Source organism: Kogia breviceps, chromosome 4 (assembly GCF_026419965.1).
Source record: "Kogia breviceps isolate mKogBre1 chromosome 4, mKogBre1 haplotype 1, whole genome shotgun sequence".
Classification (NCBI taxonomy): domain Eukaryota; kingdom Metazoa; phylum Chordata; class Mammalia; order Artiodactyla; family Physeteridae; genus Kogia; species Kogia breviceps.
The window spans coordinates 70,091,119-70,116,883 of record NC_081313.1 but is presented as its reverse complement, the minus strand read 5'-3'; the positions used below and the strand labels follow the sequence as shown (position 1 = coordinate 70,116,883).

Sequence of the window (25,765 nt, the reverse complement as noted above, 5' to 3'; positions counted from 1 at the left end):
ACTCCATGTCAGAAAATGTACCACCATCTTCCTCAAATCAGAAGTGTAAATATCATCATCCTTCATTCCATCCTTTCTTTCCATTACTTACCTTACAAGAACTGTTGATTCTGAAATATATTTCCGTGATATTCTTGCCTTGTTCTAATTCACAGAGCAGTAAAAGAAATCTTAAAATGTAAATCAAGTTATTTCTCTTGCTTTGAAACCATTATTTTAGCATAAAATCTACACTCCGTATGGACCCAAGAGGCTTTGCATGATCTGTTCCCTGTTATCTCTTCAGCCTCCTTCATGTGTTTGTCCTTGTACATGGTGCTACTGCCTCCTTGCCCTTTTGGTTACTGCATTGTTCTGAGTTGTTTCATGCTTTTGTGCTTTTGGACATACTCTTTTCTGCCTGGAATGCTCTCGCACTCCATTCTTATTCTTTAGTTTGCTGGGCAAATGCCATCTCAGAGAGGTTTTGTAACCTAATACCTTAAGGCTTGTCTCTCATTCTCATTAAGTATTTGATTCTTTTGTGTAGTATCCAATATATGATGTTTGTCTTTTTAAAGATTGGTTAAATTCTGCCCCAACTGAAATACAAACATCAAGAAATCAGGGACTTTAGCTTTGTTATGGGTGATTATATCTCCCTTGCCTGGCAGAGTACTTGACTGTAGTGGGCTCCATAAATGTCTGATAGATCAGTGGGTGGATGGATGAATGGGTAGATGGATAGATAGATGAGTAACAGATTGGAAGTGTCCCTGAGAGCACTCAGTACTTTTAGATTCTAGCTTTGAACAGTAATTGTTACTAATGAAGATGACCTGAATGTAATAAATGCAATTCATTTTAGAAAAATGGATTCACAAAATAAGATTAAACAAGTTTGAGAATATTTTAAAAGAAAGTGGGTCCTAGAAAATGTAAGGGTCTTATAATGTTTTATTATTACAGGACTCTAAATGTTTAAGCTTAAGTTTTCCTGTAGTACTAAGAGTCTTTCACTGATAATTATTTCTCAAAGAAATAAACAACTAATTTTAGTCTTTATGAATGAGTTATTGCTTATGTGTTCTCCTAAATGTTATACAGTCAATCCTCATTATTTGTAGATTCTCTACTTGTGATTTGCCTGCTTGCTAAAATTTATTAGTAACCCCAAAACCCATACTTGTGGTGCTTTCAAGGTCATCTATAGACATATGCAGAGTGGTAAAAAATTTGAGTGGCCTGTTCCCAGCTGAGGCCCAGGTTCCTAGCTGAGGCCTTCTTGTTGTACCTCTCATATTGTAAACAAGACCACCTTTTTGTGGTCTATTTAGTGCCATGTTTTTCATTTTTTTGCTTTTTGTTGGTGACTTCGCTATTTAAAATGGCCCCCACATGTAGCTGAAGTGCTTGATATCTAGTGTTCCTAAGCGCCAGAAGGCTATGATGTGCCTTATAGAGAAAATTCACTAGAAATATTCACAGAAATCAGGAAAATACTATACTTATGATTACAGTTATTAGAAAAGCTTTGCTCACGCATGAGTTTTATTACTGTTGGCCATGAATTTAATATTAGTGAATCAACAGTATATATTAAATAAGGTACTTTAAACAGAAACACACATAAAACAAGGGAATGTATTGATTGATTGATAAAGATGTTGTGACCAGAGGCTCGTGGGAACCTAACCCTGTATTTCCCCTAGGAACAATGGTTCAGTGTTCGCGGCGACTTTATAGAACATAACTACCGCGAATAACAAGAATCGACTGTAAGTTAAAATTCTGGACTTCAATCGAAATTTCAGGAAGTACCTCCTTACCCGTGTTAAGTATAGTTTAGGGAATTTGGGGTTGGGTTATATATTTTTTATTTTAAAACCCTTAAACTAAGAGGAGAACTGAATTCATTCATTGATCCTTTTTGAGCACTTACTATATGCCAGTCACTGTACTAGTTTTGAAGTATACAAAACCAAGTAAGTCATAAAATCTTCACTCCAAGAATCTGTCAGCTAGGGGAATATTCCATTTTAACCTAACCGGTCTGATATCAACTGCAAATCAATTTTGACACTAACTACCTGGAGTTAGCACAGATCCCACAGGTTAAAGGCAAAGTCCTTCATAAGAATGCCCAGGCTTCAGATGCCAGCTGCAAGTCCTTTGGATCCCTGGGCCATGCTCTGACAACTACTGGCTACCAATTAGGGAGTTCCCATGACCCCCTCAGGTTCAATACTTCTGTATAACAACTAGAACTCAGGAAAGTGCAGTGATTACAGTTTTATTATAAAGATTACACATCTGCTGGCGTTTGGGAAGGAGCAGTTTCCATGTCCTGTGCCTGTGGAATCAGGACATGTCACCCTTCAGGCACTTTAGTGTGTTTAACAGCTAGGAAGCTCCTCTGAGCTTCGGTGTCCAGAGATTTTATGGAGTTTCATTACATAGGCATGATTTTTAATCAATGGCCACATGATTGAACTTAATCTTCAACCCCCTTCCTCTTCTTGGAGGTCAGCTGGCTGAAAGTTCCAACTCTAATCATGTGGTTGGTATTTCTGGTGACCTGCCTCCGGAAGCTATCGAGAGGTCCCCCCTGAGTCCCCACATTGGCATAACAAAGACTCCTTTATCACTCAGAAAATTTCAAGGGCTTTTGAAACTCTGTGCCAAGAAATGGGGACAATGACCAGTTATATTCTTTATTATACCACAGAGAGACTGCCTTATAAACCATCAAAGGTAAATTAGGAGTTTGCCAGTAGTAGCATAGGTGTTTACAAGCAGAGAGAAGACTATATGCAGAAATGCCAAGGGATGAAAGAATTTGTGGAATAAAGGTCATTTAGTCTAGGTAAAATGTCACGTACAAAAGGAGAATTCTTGCAGGTGAGTCTGGTGAAGCAGACAGTAGTCAGATTGTGAAAGGCTGTGAAAATAGGAGGTCACAAACTCTATATTTGGCCTTGTAATGTGTGTTTTAGTTTTAATGCAAACGTTTAAACAAACGTATACAACGAATATAGACAGAATAATATCATGAATATATAACAAATATAATAAGCTCCTGTGTATTCATCACAGCAGCTGGTAGCCACTTTGTTTCATCTATGCTCCCCTTCATCTCTCCTTCCCCCCAACATTATTTTGTAGCAAATATTATTATTATTTCATTTGTAGATATTTCAGTGTATATCTCTAAAATATATGAGCTTTTTAAAAATTACTATAATCCCATTATTACAGCAAAAAATTTTTAACAATAATTTCTTTACATCATTAAATATCCAGTTATTACTCAAATTGCCAGTTCAGCAGTATTTTTAAAACAGCAAATCAGCGGTAGCATTTTTTTAAAAATTGGGGTATTTCACTTTAAAAACCTAGATTTTTGTGGTTGAAAACTTGAAAGATCTATCAATACTAGGTGTCTTGTTTCTTTTTTATAACAGCAGGACCTTGGTCAGAGTCCTTGCCTAACTGCCTTACTCACTGCTTTACTCTGTGAGGAGTCTTGGAAAGTATTTACGCAGGCATATATACCTTGATAGGATTTGCATTAAGGAAAAATAAATAAAGGTGGGATCAGAATGCATTTAGTCCAGTGGAAAGAAAGGAGAGGTTTGCCATAGTCAGAGCTAGAGAGGAAGATATGCTGAACTAAGGTCCTTTCAGGGAAGTAGGCAAGTTTAGAATTTTAAGAGTTAAAGAACCAAATTAATGATAATATATGGAAAGGGCATGTTGAAGGTAAAACCCAAATATCAAATTCAGGTTCCCGGCAGATAGAAAGTTCAGGTGAGACAGGAAATTGAGAATGAGCAGGTGGGGGCTTGGGAAGGAATAACAATGACTTGTTTGGCTGTTTTGACTGGCTGGTGGGGGTAATAAATACAGTCAGTTGTTTTTGGAGCCCTAACTGAAGAGGGTTAGCTATAGCCAAGAGTAAAGGGTTTTGTAAATACAGCAATTCACTTGAATCCTTATACACATAAAGTTCGTGAATTCTCCAACTAAATTAAAGGGAGGAAAGAAAGAAAAGGAAAGCAAAGACTACTTGCAGTTTTGAGGGCATTCACAGGACTCTCTTTTTAAGACAAGTAACAATTCCTTCCGTGTAATGGGTGGAGAATTCTAATGTGCTTCTGTCAGCTTGCCTGCAGGGTTTGTTAAAGTAAGCCAATATAATCTTAATATATATTAATACAGTGTCAGTTGTAAGAAGAATACAAACAACATTGCAGGGTCTGGCATTTAGTAAGTGCTGGTAAGTGGTTGCTGGATTTGAATCTAAACCTTTTAAGACTTAAGCAGTAGTATCTGTTTCAGATTAGAGTTTTTCACCTGATATTTCCCTGCAGTGTCTTCACAATTAGGAAACTCAGATATTTGTAGAATAAGTGAATAATTCTGGTGATTTTAATTCTTTATTTAAAAGAATTACTTTTTTCTTAGTTTGCGATGGTATCAACATCCTACAGAAGAAGAATTAAGAATTCTTGCAGGAAAGCAGCAAAAAGGGAAAAGCAGAAAAGATAGGTAAGTTATACTGTCAAGCTTGTAAGGTGTCAAGTATTTAATAGAATTTATGTAAATATATTTTGGTACTTTGGTTAAAGGAACATTTACCGATTATGCTATAAACAGTTGGTAAATCTGAGATCAAAATCCATGATCTAAAATAATATTGAATCACCCTTTAAGAGCACCCAATGTGTAGTAATCTAATATATAAGCACAAAAGTGATTATTTTACTTAAGAATTTTTAGTGGGGGATTGAATAGAGGACACCCGTAACCCATGTCTTTACAACTCATTTAAAGATACCAGTTGGTCTGGGTTCTTTTCCAGATTTTGCTACCACTCAGATACTGGGCAAATTCATTTGCTTTTTACCTCCGTTTTCTCATTTTTTAAATAAAAGGGGTGGACAGTATTAACTTCTTAGTTCCTGTTAGGCTCTTGAATATTATACTTGAAGTTTCTGAAGAAAACTGCCTGCTAATAAACCTCACTGAATAGACCACAGCAGTGGTCTACACAGTGAAGTAGAAGGACCAAACATAGTAACTGTGAAAGATTCTTCCATCTTTAAAATTTTGTATCCCTATTTATATTGAATTTTCAAGGAAAGTGCATGTTAGTTAGCCTCTCTAAATGGGCCTTAGTCTCCTTAGCTGGGGAGGACTTCTTAGGCTCTGATTCTGTGATTCTAATATATTATAAAATGTCAGTGACAACATATTGTCACCAAATTCCTCATGTATATCATAAAAATTCTATTAACGTGGGCTAATGGATTTATGGGTGCTAAAAAAAATTCTTTGAAGATTAATGATTATTTGACATGAAATTGGAAGTTTGAAAAGACTGTCTTTTCTGATCATGCTACCATTTTCTTTTTCACTTATCATTACAAATATACCTTGAAGCTCATTGGAATATTAAGTGCAAATCCTCCTTCTCTGTATTCCAGTGGTTATGTTCTTTAATAAAATATTTCTGCCTAATATTATAATTTTCAAAACACTTTTACACAGTCTATTTAATCCACACAGTAACCCTAAATAGTCACTGTAATTTAATTTATGTTTTACTAATGAGGAAGCTGTTGATCAAAGAAGTTAAATGAGTTGTTCAAGTTCACGTAACTGTTAGGAGTCAGGATTTTAATCCAGGTCAGTTTTTAGTTTCTGTGTTTCTTTTTAACTATTCCACATTTGCCTTTTCACAGCTACCATAGTCAACATTTGTAAAACTTAGTTATGTAGTACAGTATTTATTCTATAAACATTTGAATTCTTATTATATGCCTTGTCAGTAATTTTGTTATTTTTACAATAATTTTTATATGTTGAAAATGCTTTACGTTTACAGAAAGATGCACTAACAACACTATTCTGTTTTAGTAGCAATAATTATTATTTGATTTATTGATGTGAATTAAAATTTTTACTGAGGTTTTCCCAGTTTATACTTATTCAAGAACAAATGCGGAATTGTTTCTTGTTATTATAATTATTGTTACTGACAGTTTATTGCTTCTGATTTATGTTTGATTGTGTTTAAAAATTAAATTTGGAAATAATACACATGCACCTGAAGAATTCTGTTGTTTTCCTCCATCCATGATTCTTAGTAAAAGCAACTCTGAGCTAGCCTTTCACATTTCAGAATTTCTCATGCACATAAATCTTAATATATTTTTTCAGCTCTGACTTGTTTATACCTACAGGTCTGTTTATATGTAAGTGTTTGTGTACGTGTATAATTTCAAAGTGAAATGTATTTTGTCTTCATTTCCTTTTACTCTTGTGCCTAAGGAAAGAGATGTTAGGGCTGTTTTTAAATCTATAGAAGAGAGAGCAGAAAAAATGGGGTGCAGTGCTAAGCTAGCAATCAAGGTTTCATTTCTGTCACTAGTTTAGGTAACTCTTTCCTTGGTAATCTGTATATTCTCATAATAATTTACATCTGTATTTTGTAGTTCCCCTTTTAAAAACTACTTTTGAGTGCCTTACGTCCTTTTTCATGAAATATTAGAAGTTCTTCTTTTTCACTGTGAAATTTATAACCTCATTTGTAGTTAGTTTGATACAAACACTTGAATAACAGTGAGGGTAACTTGTTTTCTGTGTCACTTGTCTGATTTTTATAGGAAATATAATGGTCACATTGAAAGTAAGCCACTAACCATTCCAAAGGATATTGATCTCCATCTAGAAACAAAGTCAGTTACAGAAGTGGATACTTTAGGTAAGGGAAATCTGGGTAAAGTGTTCTGTAAATCTCAGTTTTCTATTATGCTAGTGAAAGTACTTTATCTATTGTTGTTAGATTTTTTTGGTTTATTTTCCTAATCATTAAGTCCATTATATAGACTGAAATCTTTCTCAGAGCTTAGAAGCTCAGAATGACTTCATCTGAATTGAATTTATCTTTCTATCCACCTAACTTGTAGTAAGCCTTATTTTTCCCATTTTTTAGAAGAGGCTGTCTTACACAAGTTTGTTACACAGTTTTTGTTTATGTTGAGATTACAGTCAGTTTTCAGTATCTCAAATTCTATTCTAAATTGTCATCTATACCAGTTTACTCATTTTATAGTGTTGCTTGCAGAAATGCATTTGTATGTTTGTATTAAACTACCTGTATTTACAACAGTTCAACTTTATGCTGCATTTAGTGGAAAGGAAAGTGGTTTTAGTATGATGAATTAGATTAGGAATAGAAAACTTTATTCAAGATTTATTTTTACCCATTGGATATCTCTGAATAAGTCATTCAATTTTTTCCCTGTATATCAGTGTTTATAATTGTATAATAACTATGATGACTTTAAATTTAAAATGAAATTTATATGAAATTATCCAGATCCTAGAAGAGAAAGGCATCTAAGGTGATATTGTTTAGAACACTAGTTTTCAAACCTGGCTGAATGTCAGAATCACCTAAGCAGTTCTTTAAAAATAAAGATACCCCCATATCTGCCCTTGGAGATTCAGTAAATCTAGACTGGCTTCTGGGAATTTGTATTTTTTAAAATGTTCCACGTGGTTCTGATTTTTTTTGACCAGGTTTGAGAACTAATGGTTTACATGATAAGTGAGGAATTAAAATAACACATTTAAAAAAGTAATTTTGGTAATGTTGTGTAATGTATCATTATGTAATTTGGTCCTTCTTGGGTTAAATCATACCACCTCAGAAAAACCTTAATAGATTCATTTAAGCATCTCATAAAGAATTATTTTGTGATACAAGGTGGCTTCAATAAATTTGAAAGTCGATTCTGCTTTTACAAAGATTGTATGTATATATATGGAAAGAGTGTCCTAGAAAATGTCAGTGAGGAACAATATAAATCAGTTGTCTGGTGTCATTCAGACTGTTGAGACTGGTTATGTCATCCTCTTTTTTCTTTTTAACTATTTTTCATGCAAAATTTAAAACACGTAAAAGCACTTGAACTTTCTGATTAGTTGTCCCATTTGTTTTGTTAATCCTATATGTGTGCTTACTTGTATAAGAATACTTATACACGTTTCCTGATTTCTAAGACAATTTTTTGTTATTTTTACTAATAACTAATATTTATTGAATAGTTATCAGCTAATTAACCTTAATAATAGTTTAAATTGAGTACTTATCAGACATTGTTGTAAGTACTTTATTTGTATAAACTTGCCCTCACAGTTCTATGAGGTATGTAACTGTTATTGACTTTTTATTTTAGCTCGTTAGATAGAGGAGTTAAATAACTTGACCAGGGTTACACACTGAATGTGGTAGAGCCATTTAGTGAGAATTAAGCTATTTAAATAAACTTAAAAAATTGAAGTTAGGGGTAATGTGGCTTCAGCTTACTCAATATTTTGTTTTACTTTTACAATTTTGAGAACTAATTGCAAATGGTACTAGTTAAGCAACTGGTCACATAACATTAAGATCATTGTAGTTAATCAGAATAACAGAGATATATGTTATTTATATTTATATTTATGTAATCATCCATGATTGCATGCTCTGTGTCTGTGTTTAGGTAAAAGTAGAAGGTTTTCTGCCTGAACTTTAGGTACTCTCAGGAGGTTAATGCAAACCACTGGGATTGGTGAACTCTCAGTTTTCTTTTTATTCCAATATTCTGTTGAGAGGCAAGTATATAATTACATTATTGAATACAGAAAGAATATAATACTTGAGTTAAATGTATAGCCAAGAATATATGTAATTTGTTCTTTTGTTGAATGTATATATTATTGATATCCCAATAACTATCTTATAGTCTCTCAATTTGTGTTAGCTCTCTATTACAAGAACCTCTTAAAGAATGTAAGAACATTTGAATGTCACTTGGCTGTTTGCTGTGAATGAGTTCCCTGAGGGAAGCCTGTGTGATTTCTGCAGGCATGGAGAATTAGAACATTTACTTTAACTTTTGTTAATAAAAACTGAAAATTTCTGGTTAAACAGATATTTGTCTGTCTGTTCCATCCATTTCTCTGCTATCCTTCCAGAAAGTTATTTTAAAAGCTCCACTGAGTGACTTTAGAGGGGAGAAGGGAGGTCTACCGAATAGGAATTCTGCAACCACTTTAGGGTAAATCTTTCAGAGTGATGTTCAGAAGCTCTTAGGTCTAATACAGCAAAAAAGCTAAAGCAGTTAAAATAACTGAAGGCAAATTAAGTGTGTTAAATTAAGTTGAAACAAATAAATAATTTACCCAATTATAAAAGGATTTGGAATTTTTGCTGTCACCTATAGAAATGTAAGTTTGGTTAGTTTGTTTTGATATTTTAAATGTCTTATTTTGAGTGGTATTTTATTTTTAAAACATTTTTTCTGTAAATTCTGGTTTCAAAATATCCTCAGGTGTTACATTTTACAACTAAAATTTTCCCAAAGCAATGTAGATCATTTTATTATGTGGCAGTGAGAATGTAGGAAATGCTGTTTTAGTACGTGATATATTTCCACATTTTTAGGAGGCCTTCTACAAAATGATGTTGATATTTTAGACTGCTTGCTCCCTGGCAGAAGTAAACCAGCATATCTGAGAAGAAAAGGGGATGGAAGTTTCCACTTACTTTTTCAGACAATGCTAATTTTAATGTCAGTGAATAGTTTGTTGAAGTAGTATGGCTATATGGAAAATTGACAGGCATTTCATCAGCTTTTCTTGCAGGAGTAGAAGAGAGAATAAAAAGTACATTTATTTAATTTATTATTTTAATCTGCAGTAACTCACAAAATTACTAATCCTCCGTTAGTATGGTTAATAAATGTGACATAATGTTCAACTCTCTTGCTTCACAGAAATGAATATAAATAAACCTGTAGTACTCTACATCAAGTTGTATTCTGAAGCTAAAATATTATAGCTCAGATTCTTTTAAAAAAATCGTGATTTATAATTTCTGTAGAAGCTGATTAGCTAAAAAATACCAACTCATTTTTCAATCATATATTTTTAAAAACAATTTAAATAATTTTTGGTAATCATTTCAGGTTTATTTTAATTATTTAATTTATGAGGTATTAAAATTTAGTTTTGGATGCCAACATTCTTGATCTATTTCCTGCATTTTTAGATTCTCGTATTTGCAAACCTTACATTGCAAATCATCAAACAGAATAAAATCTAGCATGCTTGAAGTTAATTATAGATAAATCCTCCTAAGCTGTTTATGAAAGGTTAAGTAAAGCTTTCTTTCTTACACCTTTATTTTTCAGCATTGCATTACTTTCCAGAATATCAGTGGCTGGTGGATTTCACAGTGGCTGCTACGGTTGTCTATCTAGTAACTGAAGTCTACTACAATTTTATGAAGCCTACACAGGAAATGAATATCAGCTTAGTCTGGTGCCTGCTTGTTTTGTCTTTTGCAATGTATCCTTCAAAACATCATTAATATTAATTTATGAATTTGTTTTCCTTTTACAGCTAACACCATTAGATCTCGTCTCTGATTTAAAAAGGATTTTAGATCATTAGAGAATTTTTCTTTGTTGAAATCCTCTTTATTTAGTTGAAAAAAATTTTCAAAATAGAGGTAAATAGTTTAAAAAGTGAAATACAAGGAAAGATACCAGTTCCCTACCTTCCCTTTCCTGACTGACTCATGTCACAGAGGAGCCACTTTTACCTCTTTTAGGTATTTCTTTTGAGATTTCCTTCCATATGTTTAAATCTTATGTGATAATGGTATTTCTTTAATTTTAGATGTTATTGCATCTTTCTCCCCCTTCCTTTTCCTTCCCTTCTTTTCTTTCCAAATACTAAGGAGACAGCTTTTTACTTAAATCAGTAGTTGGTTTTAGTTACACCTATGAAAATATTATTGATAGTTAAGCATTGTAGTATCGTTACCCTCCTTGAACAATTTTCTATTCTTGTTGTATCGAAGCTAAACTCTCCTACAGAATTCTAAACCTCAGTAGTTCAGATATATCATATCTTTCTTTTTTTAAAATTGAGGTATAGTAGATCTACAATATTCTATTAGTTTCAGATGTACAGCATTTTTTACAGGTTATACTCCATTCCTGTGCTATATAATATATCCTTATTGCTTATCTATTTTATACATAGTAGTTTTGTATTTCTTAATCCCATACCTGTAACTTGCTCCTCCTCCCTTCCTTCTCCTTTGGTAACCACTAGTTTTCTATATGTGTGAGTCTGTTTCTGTTTTACATAATATATTCATTGGTGTGTTTTTATTTGCTTTTTTTTTGGTCATACCGCTTGACATGCAGGGTCTTAGTTCCCTGACCAGGGATTGAACCCACGCCCACTGCAGTGGAAACTTGGAGTCCTAACCACTGGACCGCCAGGGAATTCCCTTTTTGTATTATGTTTTAGATTCCACATATAAGTGATGTCATACAGTATTTGTCTTTCTCTGTCTAACTCATTTTACTAAGCATAATATTCTTTAGGTCCATCCACAGTGCTGCAAATGTCAGAGTTTCATTCTTTTTTTGACCAAGTAATACTCCATTTTGTGTGTGTGTATGTATATGTATGTATATGTACATACAACATCTTCTTTATCCATTTGTCTGTTGATAGGCATTTGGATTACTTCCATATCTTGGCTACTGTAGATAGTGCTTGTATGAACAGTGGGATGTACTTATCTTTTTGAATTAGTGTCTGTTTTTTCTGGATGTATATCCAGGAGTGGAATTACTGGTTCATATGGTAGTTCTAGTTTTATTTTTTGAGGAGCCTCCATACTGTTTTCCATAGTGGCTGCCAGATAACATCATTTCTATTCTGTTTTTCCATGGAAATATCCTCCTAGAGCCCTCAGTTCTCTCAACTGCCTGTGTATCTTTTATCCTGGGATTTCCTACACTATCTTCCCAAGAATTCCCTGTGTCCTTTTTTGGATAACGTCATCTCCTCTTCTTTGGTTTACTCTCTTGTTTTGGTAGAGTGCATTCTCCTATAGTGTCTTTAGAAAGTGTGGTACATTTTTTTTTAATCTTGCATGCCTGAGTTATCTTTATTTTTTTTCCCATATTCAGTTTATATTTTGGCTCAGTACAAATTCTAAGAAAGAAATAGTTTTTCCTCAGAGTTTTGAAGACTCTTGAGCAATTGGATGCCCTCTTGCTCTTGGCATATGCCTCCCCTCCCCCCACTCACATTCACCCTCCAGAAGCTTTTTCTCTTTCACCAGAATCCTTACAGTATTCTGAAACTTCATCATTAACTGTGTTAAGTTCTAGGTTTAGCTTTTAAACTGGAAACTCATTTCCTTTAATACTGGGCAATATTTTTGTTATATTTTTGAAATTTTTTATTGAAATTAAACATTCTCTCTTAAATTTCCATCTGCCTTTCTGGAGGCAACTTTTTCTAGCTCCTTTCTGTTTGATGTTTATATCCATATTTCCATATGCATACAAGGCCACTGCCTGATTTTAATTTTAGTCTTTAACTATTGTCATTTCACTCTGGAAATGAGGACTTAGCACATCTGCCTGGGTTGTCACCTACCATTGATCGTTTCCCATTCACCTTATCTTCTGACTACAGTAATGTCATATTTTAAGGAAATATTCATTATTTATGTTATGATCATGTAAATGCTATTCACAGATAAATACTTGCCATTTCATTTTCATTGTTTTCTTTGTACATATTGTTAATTCAACTGCAAACTCATTATGTTCAGAAGCATCAGATGGTATGTCAGTTTCATCTTCCTGGAGAGAGTTCTTTGGGAGCCCTCAGATAGGCCCTGTTCTGGATTGGTTAAGCTTCCCAACTGATGCACAGCTATTCCCCTGGAAGCACCAGTTATTATCTTCTTAGGGATTCTCTTTACATCTCTCAGACTGGGACTCTTTTTCTTATATTCCATGTCTTCCTCTTACTTGGTTTACTTTCTTATTTTGGTGGAGCGTATCCTTCAGTATTATCTTCAGAAAGGTTGTGTGGGAAATGCATTTTTTGTGACTTCACACACCTGAAAATATTTTTACCCTGCCTGAAAATTAATTGATCCTTTGATTGAGAATGGAATTCCAGGTTTTACATCACTCTCTTTATAGTTTTGAAGACATTATTTTACTGTCTTTGAAGTTCCATTCTTGCTCTTCAAGGATTCCAGTTGCCTTTCTGATTTCTGATTTTTCATATGTCCAATATTTTCCCCCTCTGGAATCTTTACTGTTTTTTCTTTGGCCACCTGGTATGTTGAAATTTTATGAAGATATGCCTTCTGTTGAGGATCTGTTTTCATCCATTGTGCTGGGACTTCACCAATCTGGAAACTCATATTCTTGACTTATAGAAATTTTTCTTGAATTATTTTATTTGTGATTTCCTTTTCTTCATTTTCTCTGTTTCTGAATGCTTATTGTTCAGATATTAGATTTCCTAGACTGGTTCTCTAAGATACTTATCTTCTGTCTCTCAAAAAATGTTTATATTTTTATATTTTAATTTTCTAGGAGTTTTTTCCAACCCTTTAATTGAATTTTTGTTTTTAATTTCTGCTATAATTTTTAATTTTCAAGTCTTTTTCTTCTGTTTCTGTCCCCCACCCCTCACAGGATCATACTTTTTTTTTTTAAATAAATAAATAAATTTATTTATTTATTTTTGGTTGTGTTGGATCTTCATAGCTGCGTTTGCGCTTTCTCTAGTTGCGGCGAGCAGGGGCTACTCTTCATTGTGGTGCACAGACTTCTCATTGCAGTGGCTTCTCTTGTTGTGGAGCACAGGCTCTAGGTGCGTGGGCTTCAGTAGTTGTGGCATGTGGGCTCAGTAGTTGTGGCTCACGGGCTCTAGAGTGCAGGCTCAGTAGTTGCGGCACATGGGCTTCGTTGCTCCATGGCATGTGGGATCTTCCTGGACCAGGGCTCGAACCCATGTCCCCTGCATTGGCAGGCGGATTCTTAACCACTGCACCATCAGGGAAGTCCCATACTTGTTTTAAGATTACATTATCTTCTCATGTATATTTGAGATATTGATAGATTTTGTAAAAGTTTTCCTTCCACCAAGTATCTTTTTTACTCTGAGTTGATTTAGTTTCTTTGGTTTGGTCGCTGTCTTTCATGTTTAAGACTTAGAGAGATCTGGTGATTGATATTTGCCTGTTTAGATTTAAGTGTGAGGCACTAAAAGGCTGAATGGAAGCTCTGAGCATATGGTGAGGCAAGTTGTTGAATCATCTTGATAGGCCAGAGATCATCTTTTTTAACCTCTCCAAAGCATAAATCTCCAGACTTCTTTTAGGAGGGGACAGTTTGAACTGGTTACTATTTAAAAGTACTTCCTTTTAGTAAGTACTTAGTTTTACTATCTCCTGTTCCAACACACATATTCACACTTTCACCCTAATGTAGATAATTACTTGGTGTCTGACCAGTTCCTTATCCTTTCTGAGAGTTCTGCAGGTTGCATCTTGACTTTCTGATTGAGCTTCCTAATTCTCTTTAGTCATTTACCACTTATCTGCCTGCTTTTTGCTTCAGATTTTTACTGCTTTTTCTATTCACTGTATTTCTGTACTTAAAAACAAATTCCTTTACTGTCATTTTGGTGGGAATTAGGGAGAGGCAAAAAGTAAGTGGATATGCTCAATATGCTATTTCTATCCAGAAGTATTGTATTATCTCTTTGGTAAGATTATCTGTTTTTTATCTTCGTTTTTAGGAACTCTGGTTAGTGAGATGTTGGATACCTTTGAATGATTCTTTAATTTTTATCTCCCCTTTCCATTTATTTTGCACTGTTTTCTTGATTTTTCTCAGTTTTCTCTTTTAAGCCTTCTGTTGAATTTTTATGTCATTTTTAAAAAGACTTTTTCTTTTTCTTTTTTTTTTTTTTTTTTGGCGGTACGTGGGCATCTCACAGCTGTGGCCTCTCCCGTTGCAGAGCACAGGCTCTGGACGCGCAGGCCCAGTGGCCACGGCTTACGGGCCCAGCCGCTCCACGGCATGCGGGACCTTCCCGGACTGGGGCACGAACTCATGTCTCCTGCATCGGCAGGTGGACTCTCAACCACTGCGCCACCAGGGAAGCCCAAGACTTTTTCTTTTGAAGACCACTACGCCACTAGGGAAGCCCAAGACTTTTTCTTTTGAAGTTCCATTTTCATAGCACTCTTGTATCATGGATGTGTAATATCTTTTTATTTTTAAGAATATTAATGTCTTTTAAGTTTAAATTTGCACCTTGCATTGTTTATTTTCTGAGTCTCCCTCCTCCCCCTTTTTTTGTTTCAATCTCTACTGTGTTAAAGATTGTTCTTGAATGTCTTGTGGTCTTTGAGTATCTGTTTATATTCAAGAAGGAGGGGTTAAAAACTGGAAGTTTTGTGCACGTGGCTGGAGTTTGTTGATTGGTAGACTTTTTAGTGAATGATTGAATAGAGACCTGGAAGTATTCTTCGGGAACCTCTAAATATCAGTGTCTGCTGGTTGTTGGGCCTATCGTTTTCTCCAGAGAAGAATTGTCCATTCTCCCATCTGTGGGATCTAAGTCTAACAACCAGTGTTAAGAGAGCTGATTGGGGAAGAAGGCTCAGAGACTCAACATTCATTGTGCAGGTGTTAATTTAACTGCATGTCTGAGTCCTCCCCCTACCCTTTATTTTCAGCTCTTCATTGTCACCCTAAGTTTTATATAATACCCCCAAGCCCAATCTTCTCTGGTTTAAAATCTTTAACAATTAATTCTTCTGGGTTTTGCCAGAATTGGGGAAAAGCCATCATCAAATCTCAATAATTAGGCAAGACAGAAGATCTGGGAAGTCTCATCACACTAATACAGACATTCAGCCAATCATCTTGTTTTCATGCATTTTGCAACCCTACCTTCAGAGGTCCCTGCTGTCTCCAATTCCTGACTTTTGTTTGTATCAATTGGCTTTCTTCTCTCTGGGTTCCTCACCTTGTAGATCCAGCATAGTAGAGAAAACTGAAACCTAAATCAGTTACTGCTTGTCCATCTATTTCATGTCTTCCAAAATTTGTTGAAAATTTTTTTCTACTGTCATCTCTTTTCCTATTCTTTGTTTTGAGGAGTTTTACTTTCCTTCCTGTGTAGTTTATTTAGTCAGATTTTGGGAGTAAGCAGAATTAATAACATATATCTTTAATTTTCAATCAGAGACTGCTGAACCAACATTTAAAGCTATTAGTAGACACCATTTAAAATACATGATATGATTTGACATTCAACACCACTGTGCTATCTCTCTATTGACTGTTTTGGATTGATTTAGGTATAATTTAGAGTAGAAGAGCCAGAACAAAGCCTTAAGAGTTGATGTCTTCACAGGATTTATATTGTACTGGGTAGAAATACTGATCATGCATGTCAGTTGAGAAATTTCCCCAGATATTCACTGTTGTACTTATTCAAGAGCAGATTAAAGAGCAGATTAAATTCAAGGATTTAAAATATTACTATTTAGTTCTATAGTATTAAATATATGAAAATATTTAGTCAGAATAAAGACCATCCCTAGACATCGTCATATGAAACACACTAAAAAATATTTTAACTTGATAATTAGCACTAGCTGAATGTATGTCTTACTACTTTTATCATACTTTGAGTTTTTATGTTCTCTGAAATATTGTTTATTATGGAATATTCTTGTTTTTGCTTCATTCTCTTCATGTTTTGTAGCTATGATGTATTTGCGTAGAAACGCGTATCTTGATACCCAGTTTTATTTAATGTGATACAGCCCTTAATACCTACTTACCAGAGAAATTAGAAAAACGTACTTCTTAGTAACTACTCAAATTATTGTTTATGTGAATAAATTTTTATCTTTCATTTCACTCAGTAATGCCTAATAATATGAGAGCAAAGGTCCCAAACAGTCTTCAGCACTGAACTGGCTCTGCTTAGTTTTAAGTAGCACACTCGTGAAAGGAACCAAACAATAGCATCCCTGCGGGAATCTAGTAGCTGGCTGTCTCTCCATCCCAGAGAAGACAGAAACTGGTTAAGGGCTTTATAATCCAAGCTATTTTCTGCCAACTTTGACCCTCCACAAAGGGGGTAGAGAAGAAGAAGGAAAGTAGAATTGTGTGTATGATTTTCTTTCGAACTTGTAGCATGTGAGAAAATGACCTGCTGCCTTCAATGGCATGCAGGAAACCAGAATTAAATGCCAGATATCCAGATTAACACCAAGGAAGAGTCTGTTAATAGCCTATCTTTTATCTTCGTTATAACATATCTGGTATGCCTTTCACACCCTATGAACAGTCTAGCTGCAGTGACCTCTGTCTGGCTTCTCTTTATTTTCTTATTGTATGTGTCTACTTATTAGTCAAACACATGTCTCCATTGATTACATAGGACAATGGCTCCACTTAATTCCAGAGTCACACATACATCAGTTGATTCAGAAATTCTCTGCAGTTGTTACTGATGAAATGTCCTTTGTTAAAGTGGTCCCCAAATTAGACACATACAACGTAAATAACTGGTTCACTTCAAAGTGAGGAAGAAAATGGTTTTATTTTTGTGGTCATTTTCCCCCCCATCAGTTTTATTTGACATTCTTGTGTCGGACAACAGTTATAATTTTTACATAATCTTGAAAGTTTTAAAAGCATAAGAATGACTTTTTAAAACATGTTACACTAAAATCTTGAACCCTAGAACCTAAAACTGACCCATCCCTTGTCATCAGCTCTGCTTTCTGCTTCAACTGAGTTGTGAATGCATCTAAGCTATGACACCTGCTTCCAGTCTTACTCCTAAACCCATACAAATTCTCAGCTCTACTGTCTTGCCCATTTGTAATTCTAACCACCTATTTGTCCAAGCTGTGTGTTCCGGTTCCACTTAATGCCAAGTTACATGGTATGTAGAAGGTATGGGGTAAAGAAAGCCTTATAATGAGGATGGAGCGGTTGTAGTAATTGTCTTTCCTATATGATGGCCCATAACGTCTTAAGAGTCACTGGAGAAATGTCTACTGATTTCATAATATGAAGCATGTAATTTTCATTTATGAATAAAGAAAAGTAAAAAGGTTAAAACGGTGCTTGCAAAAAATCCAGAGATCCTTTGGTGGAAGTAAAACTTTTAAAAATTAAAATATTCTACAATTGATGGACTTCTTTTAAAAAAGAACCTTTTCTTACGAATAAGCTGTATCGCAGAGTAATATTGAGTCAATTACGTGAATTTGAGTGAGAAGAAAGCTATTCTACAAAGAATGATAAAGCTTCTCAGTAGTCCTATTATATTTGGTTAAAGGACTGGATCATTAGTCACATTTCCACAGTGCTTGTATTTTACAATGTGGATGGTTTAAGGTACAAAACCCTATTATGTAAGTTTTTAAGGCTATGTTTTAAAATTTTAATTTGTCTTGGTTGCCAGACATGCAAATTTTATACAAAGCAAAAAGTTGTGAATGGTTTAAATTTAAATAAATTCTAAGGTTTTCTGTGTTAATTATTCAGTTCTATATGTAGATTTGTAAATTAAAGGTCTACAAATTAAATGCTGTATTTGTTTGCTGTAAGAAATAGACAACTACAGTAGAGCAACTTAGTCACCTCTTCTGAATTCCTTAAACGATTCTAAATTACTGTATTCTTTACAAAAATGTTCTGCTTTAGATTAATAAGAGAAACGAAACACTGAACCCTGAAGTGAACTGCATAAGATACCGTGTTTCCTAGTGAGAAAAGAACAGAGTCACAAAGCTATTGAATTTAAGCCAAGGTACTTTTTTTGTCTTGAAAATTTGTACATAGCATATTGTGTCAAAACTTAATTCTTTAACAAACTTTTGGAGATCTTCTGTGAGATTAGTGCTGTCAGATTATTCACCTTTCAAGTCAGAAACCTAGTGTCACATAGAGAACTTACATGGGATATAGGACTTTTTCTGTTTATTAATATATAGTTAAGTATGACTTTTTTTCTTTTAGCTAGGAAATGATAATTTTCCTTCTGAATCTAAAAATGTAAGTGTGTGTTTTGCTCTGTTTTAATCAGAAGATTAATTAATAGTTTTTTGTTTGCTTTTATTTTTTAATAAAGCCTTTATATTTATGCTTTCAAAAATCTTTGGCTGTCATTTCTTTCCATAATCTGGTTAGGTTGAGGCTGGCTGTAAGCTGTTTGTGGGACGGATTTTAAAGTTGCATAGTAGTTTTTGGCTTATATCTGGGAGAATTTTAACTAAAATAAAGGAATCGAGCCTTCACCTCCAAGAAAACATGAAAAAATGTTTTAGTTAAAAATTACCCAAATTTTGTTTTTGTTTTTTTTAACATTTGAAGACAGGGTCAGATTATTTTGACAAGTATTTTATTTGGTAACTCATAAGAAAACTCATTAGTTTTTAATGTCCATTCTGTAGCAGATTCTTGGTATAGTTTCTCTAGATTTCTCTTCAACAAGAATGCAAAGTATAATGTTTTGAGTATTTCATTTGCCTTTTCTTATGGAAAACTAGATGTGTTAGGTTTAATCATTTGACTAGGAAAAAAGTTAGGTGTTTTTTTTTTGTTAGTGGTCACAAAAACAATACAATTTTTCACATATTAGAAAACTTGCAGTTTACATGGAAATTGCTTAGTTGAGTGGAAACATGATCTATTTTAAAAAGGTAATTATACATTTTGTGAAAAATTTTTGAGAAACGTCTGTGAAACCTCTGTGTTTATTCCTTAGGTTACTATACACTAGATTTGTATATTGGCAAAAAAATTGGCAACATTTCTTATCAGAATATGATTTCTTTGTATTTCTTTCCTTCTCAAAAGAGCATTTATAAAATATCTTTGAATAATTTCAAGATGTTACAGTATAGAAGACATTTTCTTAATACGAGAATTGGGTCTTTAAAGCAATGTAAGTATAAATTACATTAAAACATCGTAGTGCTTTGACACGTATATGTTATTAAAGTTGTTATCCTAGATGAGGGAAATTTGCCATTTTTAGAACTAAAAATTAAGCCTATTCATTATTTCAAAGCTCTTATCTCTAGCTCAAAGATAAATATATTTAAAATACTTCCTACCGTGTAAATCTTCCTACCTGTCCTTGATTTTTCTTTTCTGTTGTAATTTTTGTATCTATAAATTTTGGCTTAATTCCAGTTGTGAAATACATTGACATTAAATTAGAACTTTAAAAATGTCAGCCACATGGCAGAAAAAAATATATTCCATCCCTAACATTCTCTTTATTTCAGGGATTGAGATTTTATAATATAAAGCAAAATAAGCTAGCACCCAAAGTAGGTGGCCCATTTAGCTAGGACTGAGGGGTTAATTAACAAGGGGGAAAAATTATTAAAGAAAAAGAAAATGACTATTTGCATCAATGGTTTTGCATTTATAGTTTTGAATATTTACTAATATTCTTTATGAAAGTCTAATGTACAGGATTATCTATGAAAATAATAATAGCAAGATAAAGGTAGGGAGAAGCATGTACTTAAGTGAAGGTACTTGGCCATTATTTCCATTAAGTCATAAGTAAATAAATGTTATATTTTTACCTAGTAAGTGTTTTTTGTTATACATGTACTGATAGAAGCCTAATTTTGGTATTATCATAATGTTATTTACATTATTGAGTTGTATATGTGTGCAAAAGGGTTAAAAATAACTATATCTAATTTACTTGGAAATTGTGGACAATTAGTGAAGAAAGATCAGATCAAAGGAAATAGCTCTTTGAGAAATTTTATTTTGAAAGCCATTTCTATATTTCATGTGTAGCTTATTTTTTATTTTTCTATATGAATAACTTATTTATAAGTATATTCATGGGATTAGAGAATAAAAGGATATTTCTTCCTTATTTAGAAACAGTGTATTATATAAGTATTAGAGAAATTTGATAAGTATCTCAACCAGAAACTTTGTTAATCTCTTAGCTAGTACAGAAAGTTTCTATAAGTGATCTCAAAAGAAAATTACCACAGTTGTTAGTGAGGAACTAAATATGGTACCATAATGTAGTTATTTCTCCTATCTCTTAAAAAAAAAAAGCCAGATTTATATTCTGATATGTCTAATGCTAACAAAAGTCTGTCTTCTTTTTAGGAGATTTTTGTTTAGTCTACTACCATGTACTACTGTTTGGGTCTATTATATATTAATTGAATAAAATACACATTGCTCTCAAAATTTGGTAGGATAAGCAGTTGAGTTTTGAGTTGAAACATAATGAAGCATCTACAAAATAAAATCCAAGAATAGACTTTAGTTGGTTCAACATATCTTTGTGTAACTCTTGGCCAGTTTCTTCTTGACCAGGAGTGAACTGTTAAGGCTTGTTGCTGGAAAATACTCAGATTTTTTTCTTATTTTGTAGGGAATGTATAGCTGTTAGAAAAGCTGCCTATTTACTTCTCTATAAAATAGGTCATATACTTGTATTCTGTCCTGGGTGTATGTATGTCACATCTTTGCCAGTGAAAGACTTAGACTGTATTGAAATCTTAAGGTTTTTATGATCATAGTGTTTAACAAGCATGGGAAGCTTTTCTAACAGTTGGTTAATGTTAATCATCTTTAACATTTTACTATTTTAACTCACAGGACATGGAAATAATCTCAGTGCATATGTGTTTTACACTGTGAATTTGTGTGTAGTTTAGGTTCTGTCAAACTCTAGGATATAATGTACTTTTTTCCAGAGTGGGGGTACATTGTAGATCAAGATTTTATTAAAATCTAGATTGAATTTTCCAAAATGTTAACTTTTATTAAATACTATATATACATTGTTTATATGGACAAAAAGTTCTAGAAGTGTATTAGAAACCAAGAGTCCCTTACCGTCTTGCGACTTCTTCTGGTCCTGTTTTAGCTGTTTATGCTGGCTTTAAAATTTTTTTCATATTTCTAAGTATAATGCTTATACTGCTGACACTTAATTCATCACTTGTAATAGTTGAGGATTTTTCTTAAACTGTGATCCTCTGTGTTTTCTCTTTTTTATGTTCTTAATGTAGTTACTTTACAATTTTTGCTGAAATCAGTTCAGTGATTTTTAAAAATTTATTTTATTTATTTATTTTGGCTGCATTGGGTCTTCGTTGCTGTGCGCGAGCTTTCTCTAGTTGCGGCAAGTGGGGGCTACTCTTTGTTGCGGTGCGCAGGCTTCTCATTGCGGAGGCTTCTCATTGCGGAGCACGGGCTCTAGGCGCTCGGGCTTCAGTAGTTGTGGTGCACGGGCTCTAGAGCGCAGGCTCAGAAGTTGTGGAGCACGGGCTTAGTTGCTCCGTGCCATGTGGGATCTTCCTGGGCCAGGGCTTGAACTCGTGTCCCCTGCATTGGTAGGCGGATTCTTAACTACTGCGCCACCAGGGAAGCCCTCTGTGCCACCAGGGAAACCCTCTGATTATTATACCTATATAAATATTGTTCATATGTGAGCAATATATAATTATAAGGTATTATATCTTCTTTTGCAGTTTTTTCATTAATAATTTTTAAAAATTTACTTACTTTCCTCTGTTTATTATTAATTCCACTAGCTTTTCAATATAGTTATTTCACAATGTCACTCATAATTTGTATTAGTTCGTCTTCCGTCCCACCCCCACCCCCATAGAGATACCCTTCCCAGAGACCTCTGTTCTCTGGCTTTTTATCTGGACTGGTTGACCTTTTGGTTTGCTACACAACTGTCATCCTGGGACTTATTTTTGTTGTCATCCTAGGAATTCCCTTTGCCTTTCTCCCAAGTTAATTTCCCATTTCTAGGAATCAGTGTTTTTCTCTTTCTTGGTTTGTTCAGATGTTTTGGTGGAGCTTTTTGCACATATGAGGTAACCAGTTTTAGACTTTGCAGTTTTCGACTTTGCAGTTTTCAAAGTGTCTTAATTCTCTGCTCTCATTTATTTAATTGATATTTTGGTTGAATAGTGAATTCTGGGTTGTCAGTATTTTTCTTCATAATTTTGCAGACATTGCTCCATTGTCCTCAGTGTCAAAGTTGCTGTTAAGAAGTACAATGTCATGATGTTTAATCTTTTGCATATGACTTGTTTTACTTTATTTTTCTTTTCAGAAGGTTTTTACAGTCTTCTCTTTATTTGTCTGGTTTTTGAAGGTTTATGATCATGTGCCTTGTTGAGAATCTTTTTTCATTCTTTGTGCTGGGCTTTTGGTAGGCTCTTTTAATTTGGAAACTTCAAGTTTGGAAATTATCTTGTACTATGTCTCTGATAGTTTTTTCCCTTCTGTAATCCTCCCCATCCCCTGTTCTCTTTCTCCCTCTCACTTTTGTTCGTCGGATATTGTGCCTCCTGGATTGATCATTTGATTTTATCATCCTTTCTGCTTTCTTATATCTGTGTCACACTACAGTTCAAGGTAGCTTGTATACTTGGCAAGTGAGTTATAGTAGTTAAGTGCTGTGAGTTCAAAAGAGGAAGAGAATGGTCTGGGCAGAAGAGGTAAATGGTAAGGTTCGTGACGGATGTGGAGCTTGAGCTGAGCCTTTGATTAGGTAGAGGGAAGGGAAGAGGGTAGTTCAGGTAATAAGTTATGATCCAAGACAGTATAACTTACGTTTAGGCAATGGTAAATACACTGTTCTGATTTAAGTGGAGGTTTGGGGACTATTGAATGAAAGCTTGAACATATGGGCATAGGTACATTATAGTATTACATATCAGAATATTGTTTGTGTGTTTACACTGTGGGTTATGGGAAAGTTTTGTTCCAACATAGAGCTCAATAAGTAGTTGGTTTTAAGATTTATGTACTCTTCGGTATGAATTCAAGATGTAGGCATTATAACCTGGATTTGGTTGTATCTAATTTTTTTTTTTTCCTTTAGTGTTGACATATTTTGTAATTTATTTAATAAATCTGTGGTAACAAAATTTGGCAGTAGGTATAATCTTTGAGAAATTGCATTTTGGTCATTTGATATCACTTTTGGCTAACGATGTTATTTTGCTTTTTAGTGTAAGTGAAGGAGTTGGAATTTGTATCTTTATAGACTCTAGTATCCATTTTCAGTAAAAATGAAGCAGTGTTTTTCCAACCTGGGCTTGGGGCTCTCAGGCAATGAGAGAGATCATAGCTAAATCTCAAAAGCATTTCATTTGTGGTTTTGGAGTTTTTATGTTTTGTTTTTAAATCTTTTTCCTTTTTCCTTGTTATCTCCTAATATGTAAGCTTTTCATTAGAATGCTAAGAAAGAGATGGAGCTGTAGTGTTTGATAGTAGTAAAATGAACCACTAGCTTTGTTTCTTTTATTTTTAAGTTTCAGAGACGAGATAGATGAATAAGGAGCATGGGATTCAGAATATCCTGGAGAGAAAAGTTTGAGCATCTGTATTCTAGAATCTCATCACCACTCTTAAACAGTGTTTCGTGTTTCATAAAACTGCATCTTGAATGTTGAAAGTTAGAAGAAGTTTATTTTAAGACTTGTAAAATTGTTCTTAACTTGCTGTCTTAGAAAACTTGGTACTCTCCTTCATTATAAGAGAAGCTACTATTTGCATGGGGAAAGGCTCCAGTAGTCCTCTTTATTTAAAAGTCAGATTTTTTTCTTTGTTATTTGCTTTTGTATTGTTTACACTTGACCTGGCTTAACTTTTACTGAAGTGATTAATATCACTTATTAATCATAAATATAATTAGGTTATGCTTTTAAAATTACATAATTTAAAAAATAATTGTATTATAGACTCTTATAATGCTCTTCTGTCCTATAAGGAGAAGTTCAGAAGATTAACCAGGGAAGTCTTAACTTTGTAGTTTTTCTTTATTAATTGAACTACTAAAAAAATCATTCATAATGTAAATTTAAACTACAATGTGTTTATTACTTTGGTTAATTAGAAAACTCTTCCAAGAGCTTAGTTTATGCAAGATGGTTTAGAGTTATGCTTTGTAACCTTTTTTTTTTTTCTGCCTGCACACACAGCTGACTCATCTTAGAGGCATCTTTCATTACAAACAATATATCTTCACCCAGGTTAATGGGATGGGTGTGCACTGATGGCGGGGCAGGTCCTACCTTTATCTCCCCTAGCTGGAGACTGTTGTTTACTGTCAGAGTTCTGACCTGGATACATAGTCTTCCTAATTGTTTTTCCCTGTAAAGTCTTTTTACTTTAAGCAACTGTAGACTACCAGTGTCTTTGATGTGAGAGCATAAATGCAAAAAGTCTGAAATAAATGATATTCTTACAGAAAAAGAGGAGAAAATAGTGGTAGGATATATGCAATGATTAAGTTATAGAAAAGTTGAAAAAATTCACATCACATCTTAAAATGACATGGAAACTAAATGTGCTTTGTTAAACCCCCATCAATCATTTTAATTAAAATTGACATCCTATCAATTTGACAGCCCTACTTAAGCTTAATATAACAAAATCATGCCAACTTCTGCAGTGATGTAGTATAGTCTTATTGCTTATAAATGATTTAGTAGTTGTTAGCCAAAATAGGAAGAGGATTGACAACTATGTTTAGGGAAAACTTGAACAATAATGTTAGGTGATTTTAGAAAGAATTTCGAAGGAATAAGACATGGAAATACCACAAAATTCTTCATTACAAAGTAAGAACTGGAGTGTAAATATCACTCTTTAAATTCTTACTATAATTTGCAAAGATTGTTGGTTTTACAAATATATAAGACTTGAGGATTTATTTCCCTTGTTGTAAAATAATTTAGCTTCCTTTTTCCCCTGATGTTCAATATCATAGAAAAACTGACATCTATTATCATGTGGATTAGCTCTTTTACTTCAGTAGCGTTTCAGAT

General features: G+C 33.8%; 1 protein-coding gene across 3 annotated transcripts in view; it reads left to right on the top strand.

The window, feature by feature from the left end:
- The window catches only part of TMEM161B (transmembrane protein 161B), a 68,873-nt gene that overhangs the window by 28,203 nt on the left and 14,905 nt on the right, over positions 1–25,765 (top strand). Inside the window, exons 3-6 of one of the 3 annotated variants that reach the window (XM_067031263.1) lie at positions 1,692–1,757; positions 4,447–4,530; positions 6,651–6,748; positions 10,227–10,383. In XM_067031263.1, the coding sequence (XP_066887364.1) occupies positions 10,319–10,383 (65 nt within the window). In that variant the 5' untranslated portion in view covers positions 1,692–1,757; positions 4,447–4,530; positions 6,651–6,748; positions 10,227–10,318. The remainder of the gene's footprint in view (positions 1–1,691; positions 1,758–4,446; positions 4,531–6,650; positions 6,749–10,226; positions 10,384–25,765) is intronic. The other 2 variants (XM_059060450.2, XM_067031264.1) reach the window with 2 other exon arrangements.